We start from the raw sequence: 11,993 nt of genomic DNA on the forward strand, positions 1-11,993 counted from the left end.
AAGAAAGAAAGAAAGAAAGAAAGAAAGAAAGAAAGAAAGAAAGAAAGGAGAAAGCAAGCTCCTACACAAATTGAAATCCTGGCTGGGTAGAATAGACTGAACCTCATGGGGGTGGGGTCTCCTGCCACAAGTTCCAGGACCGGGTACACAGTCCCAATTCCCTGCCCCTCCCCCCTACCTGGTCCATAATTTTGGCCTTAAAATATGCCCAGGGACCATGTCTCCCTCCGGAGGGCAGCATCCTCAGTCTAGAACACAATTCTCACCTGGATCCGAGGCAGAGGTTTGACATGGCTACCTGACCCTGCCCTAGCCATAATCCAGGAGTCCAGGGTCACTCTCTCCTCCTTGGAAAACCTGGACCCATCCGCTCAAAAACACATTTCCAGATGCCCGGCTCCATTAACAACTCAGGAGTCCTGACTCCAGGCTCACACCTTGTCAGGTACCCAGAAGTCTGAACCCCCTCTAGTTCCAGGACCCCAGCTACCTCCCTTCAGGGTGCCAGTGGCCGGACCCCGGAATCCGGGCCCAGCTCCTCCTCTCCAAACAGGAATCCCAGCCCAGCCCAGGGACCCAGGAGTCAGGGGGGGCCCCAGCCCCTCCCCTCAGCGGTGGGGGCAGCTGAGCCAGGGGTCAGGCTTGGAAGTGTTGGGGGGGGAGGACACGAGGGGCGGGGTCAGCCGGGATTGGAAGGGGAGACCGCAGCGTGGGCGGCTGGCCGACCAGCAGGGAGGAAAGAGAATCGGAGAGGGGAGGAAGACAGAAGGGGAATCTGAGGGAGAGGAGGAAACAGCGTCGGGGGGACAGAGAGAGAGAAGGAGGAAGAGCTTGAGGGTGAGGGAGAGCTTGAGGGTGAGGGAGAGCGAGGGGGAGAGAACGAGACGGAAACCTGGGGAGGAAAGACTGTAAGTCTGAGCGAAAAAGATCTGGAACAGAAACAGAAAGACTGGAAGGGAAAGTGCTGGGTGGGGGGTGGGGGGCGGGGGAGAGAATGAGTGAGAGGCGACTGGAAGAGACAGATTAGAGCCTGAGAGACAAGGTGAGGCCAGAGACAGAGCCGCTCTGAAAGAAAGGGAAGAGTGACCAGAAGAGAGGAGAGACGAAAAGCAAAACGCGTGAGTGAGCAGGTGAGAAGGGAGACAGGTCTGAGAGGTCGTCCCCCATCCCGCCAGAAAAGGAGGGACACTGCAGCTGGGGGCCCCAGCACTCACACGGCCCTCTTGCCCCCGCCCTTGGGACCCCAGAGCTGGTAAGTTCCCTGGCTGGTCTGGGAGGGACTGCCTGGGTGTGCATTCCTGGCATCCCAGAGCTTGGCAGGGATGGCTTGGGGGTGCGTGTGGAGGGCAGGAGACAGGTAGCTGGGGGCGGCCGGGAAGAGGCAGGGACTGGGGGCTCCCTGAGCACAGAGAGAGTCAAATTCCTGCCTAGAGTGCAGGGGGCAAGAATAAAGGAGCCCCTATTCTCTGTCTTGGGCTGCAGACAGCTGCCCCCTCCCCGCAGCTGCCAGGGCCGCCCACCTCTCTTGGCATCACTCTCGGGTATGCAGTCCCGGGCCAGGGCCTCCCCCAGCCCCCCAGTCCCCAGACAACGGACTCTTTCTCCTCAGCCTCCTCCGACCTGCGAGCCCCTGACCCCGTCCCTGTCCCCAGCCGGGTCAGCTGCAGAGACAGGCACACAGACCCTTTCTTTCTCTCCCTAAGCCCTTGATGGAGGAGGGCAGACCTCGGAGCAGCCTCAGCCTGGCCAGCAGCGCCTCCACCATCTCCTCGCTGGGCAGCCTGAGCACCAAGGTTCGAGGTTCTTGGAGGGGCTGGGGAGGAGGGCAGGGCTCTGGACTGCCCCAACCTCCTGTTTCCCAGCCCTGGGTTCCGTGCCAATCCAAAGGATTCCTGTTGTTAAGGGCAAGGACCCTTGGCGATGATGGGCTCTGCCACACCTAGGAAGGTCCCAAACTGCCCAACAGCTCCAGCTAGGAATTCAGAGGCACTCCCAGCTGTCCCCACCCCTCGGATTTTCCTAATTCAACCAGAGGAACAGTCCTGCTGGACTCCATGCACATCAGTTCTTCTTTTTTTTTTTAAGATTATTTATTTATTTGACACACACACACAGAGAACACAAGTAGGCAGAGGGGCAGACAGAGTCAGAGGGAGAAGCAGGCTCCCCACTGAGCAGGGAGCCCGATGCGGGGCTCCATCCCTGGGATCATGACCTGAGCCGAAGGCAGCCGTTTAACCAACCGAGCCACCCAGGCGCCCCCACGCACATCCAGTTCTGACCTCAAAATTCAGTTCCCTCCTTGGCTTGGTGTCTAAGGGCAGCCGAGCCAGGGCCTTGGGTTGCCTGCATCCCACGGCACCCAAGACCATCCTGTTAATTTCTGTCCTCCTTCTCCTCAGAAGCCTACCAGGGCAGTAAGCAAGGTGCACGCCTTCGGGAAGAGAGGCAATGCTCTCCGAAGGGATCCCAACCTCCCGGTGCACATCCGAGGCTGGCTTCATAAGCAGGTGGAGTGAGCACAAGAAGGGAAGGGACACTGAGCGACGTTAGAGCTTGGGCCCCTGGCTGTTCCCTGTTTCTCTCCTTCCCAGTCTCCAGATGTGTTTCCTTTTTTCTAACGAGCCTTCTCCCCTTTCTCTGTCCTTGTTCCCGGCACCCTTTCATCCATTCAGTGACCACTTCCAGAATGTTTATAACCTGCCAAGCCCAAATAAGACAAACAAGTATCTATAGTACGCTCAAGAGGGGGTGGGGCAGGGATGGGTACTACATTAGCATATTTCAGATTGTAGGAATTGCTCTGAAGAAATAACATGGGAGGATATGCACGAAAGTGGTAGAGGGAGGAGGGCATGCTTTGACTCTTGGTCAGGGAAGGCATCGTTTGAGCTGAGAACAAACTGACGAGAAGGAGCCCATTATGCTAAGAGCTGGGGGACGGAGGGAATCTGAGAGCGAGGGGCCCCGTGGCAGGCCAAAGCTTGGTGTCTGGAGCCAGCCAAGGGTCGAGGTAGGAGGGATGGCAGGGCAGTGGTTTGCAATATGTCCCGGCTAGGAACTTGCTGGAAATGCAGACCGACAGCCCCCACCGACCCTAGATCTACTGACTCAGGAACTCTGGGGTTGAGACCCAGGAATCTATCTGTGTTTTAAAAAGCTCCCCTGGTGATTTTTATGCAGACCCGGTTTGAGATTCCCTGCAAGCCGGTAAAAGAGGGGAAGGAATTTGAGATTTATTCTGAGTATGATAGTAGGCTCTGTCTTGAGCGGGGGACTCCCACCATCTGACATAACTGAAAAAGATCAACCTGACTTCTGTAGGAATGGATTATAGAGGAGAAGAGGAGCACAAGGTTGGAGATGGAGTAGTTTTGGCAGAGGAGAGGGGGAGATGCAGGATTCAGGTTAGGGCTCCCAGGGCCAGCTTCCTGGCCTCTCTGTGTGTCTGACTCCGGAATAATCCAATCAAAAGTCTGAGTATATAAAGTCCCGGCCCACGGGTCGTACAGTAGCTCATTCCAACCTTCTGGTAACTTCTCAATCCCCAATTGACAGATGAGAAAACACGAGTGTCCTAGCCAGGAAATGACTAGCCTAATGGCATAGTTCGAGAGGGGTGGAGCTAGGAGCCCCACTCAGGCCTGACCGAGTCCAGAATCTACGTGAGCTCAACCCCTACACTCTGGCTCCCAGCTCTCTGGCCCAATCTATTGCAGCAAACATGTGTCTGTTCCTCTCCTCTTTCTGGGTTTCTCCGTCCCCGGGTGTCACTGTCTTTATTTCCACGTTTCCTCTCCCCACTCCCCTTCTACTCAGGCCTCCCTTCCCACTCTGTTTCCCCAGGACAGCTCCGGGCTCCGGCTCTGGAAACGCCGCTGGTTTGTCCTCTCCGGCCATTGCCTCTTCTATTACAAGGGTCAGTGCCCCGGCTGGCACGGGGTGGACGGGCCCCCCCGCCCGCCCTCCCTTTCCCTTAGCCTCTTGGCCTCCCGATGCCTGTGTGATCCCTGACCCCAGGCTCTCTTTTGCAGACAGCCGCGAGGAGAGCGTCCTGGGCAGCGTCCTGCTCCCTAGCTACAGTATCAGGCCAGATGGGCCAGGAGCCCCCCGAGGGCGGCGCTTCACCTTCACCGTGAGTCCGTCCATTCCCCGTGGGCACTAAGGCAGTAGGCCACGGGGGCAGCCATGGGAGCATCCATTATTGGAGATAAAAAGCCTTGACCAGGGTCCATGGCATCCTCCTTTTTAGAGGGTCCGGGCGTCCAGGTCCCCAGCTCTCTCTCCCCGCAGGCCGAGCACCCGGGCATGAGGACCTACGTTCTGGCCGCTGACACTCTGGAGGACCTGCGCGGCTGGCTAAGGGCGCTGGGCCGGGCCTCGCGCGCAGAGGGGGACGAGTGGTGAGTATAGTTCCTGGCCACGCCCCTGACCTGCACCTCCAATCGGAGTCCATCTAATTAGTTCCAGCCCCTCCCTTTTAGGCCCCGCCTATTCGACGTCCAGTCACACATCTTCTAGCTAAGGAGGCTCCGCCCTTCAGGCCCCACCTCCAGGGAACTTCATGTCTCATGTCTTCCAATCAGCAAAAAGTCTTTCTCTTCTAAACTCCGCCCACCATTTTGTCCAGCCCCCCTTCATCAATATTCCATACTCTGACTGGCTCCCTCAGAAGTCTCCACCCCCAAAGCTATCGCTTAAGGAAAGTCAAATATAAAAAGAAAGGCTTTAGACAAACTCTGTCCGGGCTTTTCCCAAGTTTCATTCTGGGAATGAGTGGAATGGAAACCCCAATGGACCTTGTAGCCCTGCACTAGTCACTTCCACACTCGGGGCCTCAGTTTTCCCATCTGCAAAGTGGGAACAATGATTTATAGCGCACCACTTACCCTTTATTCTGTGTAGGTTTCCGTGCGTTCACTCCTGAAATGGGAATAAGGGCTGTCATGAGGTACAGAGGAGTGATGTCTTTTTCTGTGCCCACTCGTTAGTGGGCGACCCAGGTCACCCGCACGTCCCCAGCCTGGAGAAGGCCCTGGAGGCCCTGGTGGTCCCCCAGAAGTGAGCAGAGGGGAAGAGAGACACGGCTTAGAGTCACCAGAGGTGGCTCGGCTCTCCAGAGGTCGTGGACGATCCGGGCTGCTCACCCCCAGCCCCACAGCCGACCTCCAATCTGGACCTCGGATCCGGAGGACCAGGAGCCCGGAGTGCGTTGAGGGAGTCTGGGACAAGAAGGTTCTACAGGGCAGAGTGTCGAGGAAAAGCTATGTTGGGGGCATGGTCTAAGAGAAGGGCGGGGTCTGCGGCTGATTCGAGGTGCGGCTTAGTGCTTTCTCTCTTGAGTGAATGTGCATTGCTGGAGTTCTTGTGAGGTCAGAACCCATAGAAAGGAAGTCCTAAGGAGGAGATGCCACAAAGGGGGAAGTTATTCAGGATCAGGCTAATAGAGAGGGGTTCTACTCTAGAGGGACAGTGAGACTCACTGAAAGGGAACATGTACATGAGGCTGACTGGGTGGGTAGTAGGGTGAGGGGGCTCTAGTTCACCAGTTCCCCTATTCTCTCTGCCCAACAGCCTATTCACACCCCTCTCTCGCCCTCCCTCCCCTCTGAGTCTCCCCCGGCCCCGGTCTGCTCCTGCACGCAGACCCCCTCCATCCTCCGGTGACATAGCGCCTCTTGCCAGACCCCATACCCCTCTGAGTCGCATCGATGTCCGGCCTCCCCTGGATTGGGGCCCTCAGCGCCAGACACTCTCCAGGCCCCCCACTCCCCGGCGAGGACCCTCCTCTGAGCCTGGGGGAGGAAGGCCCCCCAGGAGTCCCCAGCACTGGAGTCAGGAGGCCAGAACACAGGTGAGCAGAGAGGTAATGGGGAGGGAGACTACATTTCCCATATGGCTATGGTCTGTCTTTCCAGGCTGGTCTGCAGGCCATGGCCCCCTGGGCATCATGGGGATTGTGTTTCAACATAATCACATCTGGGTTCAGATGTGAAGGTGGGGGGGAAGTGGACTTCATCTCCCATCAGTCCTCAGGGCCGTCTTTTCAGCCCAGTCTCTGGCCATTACACCTTAAGTATTATGGGGATTGTAGTCCAGAATACTGTCCTCCCAGACAGTGCTGGGAGAGGTAGTCTGGAGTGCACCTGTCTTGTGTCTCCAGTTTAGCTTTCCAAGATGGTCACCTGCTATTTCCTCTGAGCATCATGGAATTGTAGCCCAGAATATCCACAGTTAAACAGAAATGTGAGAGTGAGAGTAGATTGCAACTTCTATCAAACCCTGGGGCAGTTTTGCCAGGCTTGTCCATTTATTATCATCCTATATGTTCCCACAGTGGCACAAAGCTGGAGAACAAGTAGTTGAGGAAGTTGCGGGGACCCAGTTGTGAACCTCAAAGAATCCTAAGTCACATCAATTCTGGATGCACCCACTCTAATATTTGTTACTAAAACATGCCAATTTCTAAACATCTCTATTTCAGTATTCCTCCCAGGCTCCCTCTGGCTCCTCCACGTATCTCCAACTACCCCCGAGAGCTCCCGGGACACGGGCTTCCATGGTTTTATTGGTAGGTGTCCTGGGGCACCTCAAATCTGCCAGAGCCCCCTCCCTTGCTTTCTTTGCTATGGAGAATGTCATTTCCTGGACTAATGTGCATAGAGAAGAGTGAATATTTCAAGGTCCCTTGACTGATGCCTCTGTTAGTTTCCTAGGGCTGCCACAAACCAGGTAGCATATATATAGAATATCTCTCCATGCATTCATATCATTTTCTGGGTATTTATTTGTTTTAAATTTTTTTCCATAGAGATCTTATACGCTCTTGTTAAGGTCACTCCTAAATTCCTGATAGTTTTTATAGCTATTTGAATGATATCTTTTTTTAAAATTATATTTTCTAGCTATGGATGGTGTAGAGATAGGATATTGATGTTTGGAACTTCATCTTTCACCTGGCACCCTTGCTGAATTCTTTTAGTCTGTTTTTTGAAGTTTTTTTTTTTTTTAAGTAATCTCTACACCCAACATGGGGCTTTAACTCAAGACCCCAAGAACAAGAGGCGCGTGTTCCACTGACTGAGCCAGTCAGGCGCCCCTAAATTCTCTTATTCTAGTCACTCTGATTTCGTTGGTTTCTCTGGATTGATGAGCATATCATTCCTATCCTTACACTTCTACTTGTTTCCTTTTTCTTTTCTTATAGCATTGGTCGAGATCTCTAATACAGTGTTAAACTGTAACAATAGTAACGAGCATCCTTATTTTATTTTCAGTTGTAAAAGAAATGTCTAAATGTTCTCCATTAATTATAACATTGCTGAAGCTTTTTGATAACAGAGTCATTGGATCTTCCTAAAGCCAGGAATCTGGCATGTGGTCTCCTGAGGTTTGCTAAAGCTTGGAATAAAGCTAATAAGCAGGTGCCTGGGTGGATCAGCCAGTTAAGCATCCAGCTCAGCATCCAACTCTTGATCTCAGCTCAGGTCTTTATCTTAGGGTCATGAGTTGAAGCCCCAGGTTGGGCTCCACTGCTGGGCATGGAGCTTACATTTAAAAAAAGGAAAAAAAAAAAAAAGCTAATAAGGAGAAGGGGGACTATCAATAGAAACAGGGCTTGACTGAGCACTGAGCTACAATAAAGGCCTGTCTGTCCATGTGACCCCTGGCTTTTCTCCTTCTCCTCAGCCAGGTCCCCCCCTGGACTCAAGTTTTCCCCAAAGCTTAGAGACAGATGTAAGTTCTCTGTGGCTAAACCCTTCCAAGTACTCAGAGTTGGGGGAGAATGCTTTAGATGGTGGTGGGGGTGGGGAGTGGCAGGGAGGACAGGGGAAGAGCCAGGTCTGGTCCATAAGTAACTCCTGTTCTCCTTTCTCCAGACTCTGTTGACCAAGTTGTGTGGGCAGGACCGGCTCCTGAGGAGGCTGCAGGAGGAGCTAGACCAGAGGCAGGAGGAGAAGGTATGAGGCTCTGAGATGGGGAAGGACATCTGGCCTCTCCCTTCCTGCTCCTCAGCACACACAAGGATTTGGGAAGATACCTTTTCTCTATCCCTGGGGCTGAATGTGGATTCAGAAGCCTAACCACCTTCCCTTCTGGTGCAGGAGCAGCTAGAAGCAGCCTTGGAGTTGACCAGGCAGCAGCTGGGCCAAACAACCAGAGAGGCTGCTGCTCCAGGGAGGGCGTGGGGGCACCAGCGCCTCCTGCAAGACCGACTGGTCAGTGTGAGGGCTACTCTTTGTCACCTGACTCAGGTGAGCATCTGGGAAGGGGCGTGCCCTCCCAGGAGGACTCTACAGGGTGTTTGCAAAGGGAAACCTGACAGCAGAAGCTCATGGAAAGGCTGTTCTTGAGAATTCTGCTCTCCCCAAGTTTTTTTTTTTTTTTTTTTTTTTTTAGAGGGGGTGAGAGGCAAAGGGAGAGAGAGGGAGAGAATCTTAAGCAGGCTCCATGCCCAGCGCGGAGCTGGACCCCGGGCTCCATCTCACGACCCTGAGATCATGACCTGAGCCGATATCAAGAGTCGGGTGCTTCACTGATGGAGCCGCCCAGGTGCCCTCCCCCCACCCCAAGTTTTAAATCAGTTATCTTGACAGTCTTAGAGGGCGAGGGGCAAGCAACCAAGAAACAGGAGACTTAATTTAGTGAGTTGAGAGGGTGAATTTGATATGGGCTTCCTCGCTTGGAATCTCAACTCCTGCTCCCATTCATTGTAGCTGTGCCACCTTAGAGAAGTTACTTAACCCCTCTGGGCCTTAGGTACCTCTTACGTAAACTTGAAATAATAAAAATAGTATTTACTTCATGGAGCCATTATAAGAATTTCATAAATACATGTATTTATACATAACATACATGAATAAATGAATATTTAACACTGTTGTATTATATTTAATATAGAATGTATTTTATATATTTATATATCTTATATATAGCATATAAATATATACATAAATATAAATCATATAAATATCATAAAAATATATACCTTAGAAGTGTATATGAGGGGGCGTCTGGGTGGCTCAGATGGTTAAGCGTCTGCCTTCAGCTCAGGTCATGATCCCAGGGTCCTGGGATCGAGTCCCGCATCAGGCTCCCTGCTCCTGGGGAGACTGCTTCTCCTTCTGCCTCTCTCTCTCTCTCTCTCTGTCTTTCTCTGTCTTTCATGAATAAATAAAAAAAAATCTTAAAAAAAAAGAAGTGTATATGAGGGCTCCTGGGTGGCTCAGTTGGTTCAGCGTCTGCCTTCAGCTCAGGTTGTGATCCCAGAGTCCTGGGATTGAGTCCCGCAGCAGGCTCTCTGCTCAGCGGGGAGTCTGCTTTTCCATCTCTCTCAAATAAATAAATAAAATGTTAAAAAAAAAAGAAGTGTATATGAGTATTTAACAGGTGCCTGGTACATGGTAAGAAATATTAGCTATAATTATTATCTGTAAAATGGAGACATTAATAATACTTACCTCATGAGAATTAAATGAGAGCCAAGAACAGTGCCTGGCACATGGTAGGTGCCTAATCAATGTTAACTGCTATGATGATGGTGATGCTTCCCCAGGGGCACTTGGGGCTCGTGATCTTGACTGTCCCAAGAGCTTATTGGATCTGTAGAGTCAGCCTCCCTAGGGGATTTCAAAGGTAGTCAGAGAATTTAGGAAAATCTGTTATTTGTCTACTCTAGCAGCTCATTGGAATGGCAGGTTCCATATAGACTCTGGGTATCCTAGTGGACTGAGCAAAGAGGCTCTTGGGAATTGTAGTCCATATACCGCCCCAGGGCACCAGGGACCAAGCTTCTCTTCCTCCTCGTCAGCTGGGAAAAAATGGAGTGGGGAAAGATCTGGTGGGTGGGCATACTAACCCTGTGTCTCCCCCTTTTTGGGACCTGAGGAGCGAGAGCGGGTGTGGGACGCATACAGCAGTCTGGAACAGGAGCTGGGCACCTTGAGGGAGACCCTGGAATACCTGCTGCACCTTGGTTCCCCCCAGGTATGTCCCCCAAACTCCACCCTCTCTGCCATCTTCCCCTGAAAACCCTTTGGCCATTGAAGCCCCTCCCACTTCATTTCAAGCTTCTCCCCCCTGTCATTGCCTTTCATTTTAAACCCCTTTTTGTACTTGAGATCGTGCCCTTCATTTTAAGACCTGTCTCAGGTTCGGAACCCCTCTCCCCTCTGGTTCTAAATCTCTCCTATTAGAGGAGAGATTTCAAAATTAGTTTGAAGCCTTGTCCCCACCCTGCCTCCTGACTTTTGCTGTTATATTTATCCTCTGGAATTTCTAGTTCTAAATCCAATCCCTTTGTTCAGGCTCCACTTCTGAAGTATAAGCCTCCTTGCTTAGCTTCAGACCCACTTCATCCTTCTCCCTGGAGAGGGAGAAGCAGGCTTCCCGCGGAGCAGGGAGCCCGATGTGGGGCTCGATCCCAGGACCCTGGGATCATGACCCGAGCCGAAGGCAGACACTTAACGACTGAGCCACCCAGGCTCCCCATCCTTTTTTTTTTTTAAGATTTTATTTTTAAGTAATCTCTTAAACCCCATGGTGGGGCCTGTACCCACAACCCAGAGATCAAGCGTCACAAGCTCCACTGACTGAGTCAATAAGGAGCCCCTCCCCCCACTTCTTCAACCTAAGCCTAATAATTGAGTTTCTGAAACATATATCTTTAGTTTAAAATGTGACTTCCTTTTTTGAAGATCTATTTATGTGTTTTAGAGATGGGGGAGGGGCAGACGGAGAGGGAGATGGGGAGAGAGTCTTAAGCAGACTCTGGGCTGAGATCATGACCTGAGCCAAAACCAAGAGTCCCATGCTCAACTGACTGTGCCACCCAGGCACCCCTTAAATGTTGACTTCTAGGGGTGCCTGGATGCTTAGTTGATTAAGTGTCTGACTCTTGATCTCAGGTCTTGAGATCGGGGTGGCGGGTTCAAGCCCACAAAACGAAATTAAACAAACTGTTGACTTCTAGCATTAAATGCATACTCACAGATTTAAGCTCCGCTCTCTTCATGTTAAATCCGTTCCCCTTCTTCCTAAAATCCACCCTTCAACTCTAATCTCCCACCAATTAGTGTTAAATATCTCTCAGCCCCAGCAATATATGAAAAGAACCAAATTAGGTTTATTATAGGAATGCAAGGTTAGTTTAACACTTGAAAATCAGTCCATGTATTTCACCACATCTTTTTAAAAAGGAGAAAAGCCTCAGGATCCTCTCAATAAATGCAGGAAAAACATTTGACTGCATTAATATCCATTAATGATAAAAACTCCCAGCAAAATAGGAATAGAAGGGAACTTCCTTAATCTGATAACACATCTATAACAAACCTACAGCAAACATAATTGGCAGTGAAATATTGAGAGTTTTCTGCCTGATAGCTGGAATAAGACGAGGGTATCTGCTATTACCAGTTCTAGTTAACATTGTACCAGGGGTCCTAGACAGTACAAGTCTAGGAAATAAAGGTGTAAGGACCAGAGAAGTAAATCTATTTTTTATTTACAGATGACACATGATTGTATAAATGTAGAAAATTCAAAATAATCTCCAGATAAGCTATTAGAATAAACAAATTTATCAAGGTCACTGAATGCAAGGATAAGATGCAAAAATCAATTATCTTCTTGTATGTTAGTACCAAATGAATAGAGAATAAATATTTATAAGCAACAATGTTTGTAATTGACATAAACAAGTTAAATATCCAAGAAGAAATCTAATTAAATATATACAAGACATCTATTCTGAAAGCCACAAAACATCATTGAGAGAACTTAAAGAAGACCTAAATAAATGGAGAGATATACCATGTTTGTGGATAGGAAAGATACATAAAGTAAAGATGTAGTCTCCCCAAATTGATTTATAATCCCAATACAAATCTGGGAGGTTTCTACATAGAGATTGACGGGCTGACTCTAAATTGTGTCTGGAAGTACAAAAGACTAAGAGTAGCCAAGGCAACCTCCAAGCGCAAAGCTGGAGG

General features: G+C 50.6%; 1 protein-coding gene across 2 annotated transcripts in view; it reads left to right on the forward strand.

Annotated features, from left to right (window-relative positions):
• Window positions 1-919: 919 nt before the first annotated feature.
• Window positions 920-11,993, forward strand: part of PLEKHA4 (pleckstrin homology domain containing A4) — a 20,814-nt gene continuing 9,740 nt past the window's right edge. Inside the window, exons 1-13 of one of the 2 annotated variants that reach the window (XM_073886560.1) lie at window positions 920-1,252; window positions 1,704-1,793; window positions 2,403-2,510; window positions 3,847-3,919; window positions 4,035-4,135; window positions 4,294-4,403; window positions 4,992-5,207; window positions 5,575-5,854; window positions 6,485-6,571; window positions 7,690-7,737; window positions 7,881-7,961; window positions 8,106-8,255; window positions 9,889-9,987. In XM_073886560.1, the coding sequence (XP_073742661.1) occupies window positions 1,710-1,793; window positions 2,403-2,510; window positions 3,847-3,919; window positions 4,035-4,135; window positions 4,294-4,403; window positions 4,992-5,207; window positions 5,575-5,854; window positions 6,485-6,571; window positions 7,690-7,737; window positions 7,881-7,961; window positions 8,106-8,255; window positions 9,889-9,987 (1,437 nt within the window). In that variant the 5' untranslated portion in view covers window positions 920-1,252; window positions 1,704-1,709. The remainder of the gene's footprint in view (window positions 1,253-1,703; window positions 1,794-2,402; window positions 2,511-3,846; window positions 3,920-4,034; window positions 4,136-4,293; window positions 4,404-4,991; window positions 5,208-5,574; window positions 5,855-6,484; window positions 6,572-7,689; window positions 7,738-7,880; window positions 7,962-8,105; window positions 8,256-9,888; window positions 9,988-11,993) is intronic. The other variant, XM_073886561.1, reaches the window with a different exon arrangement.

Source organism: Callorhinus ursinus, unplaced genomic scaffold (assembly GCF_003265705.2).
Source record: "Callorhinus ursinus isolate GAN/ISIS: 27379988/994484 unplaced genomic scaffold, GSC_fseal_2.0 scaffold71, whole genome shotgun sequence".
NCBI classification, from domain to species: Eukaryota; Metazoa; Chordata; class Mammalia; order Carnivora; family Otariidae; genus Callorhinus; species Callorhinus ursinus.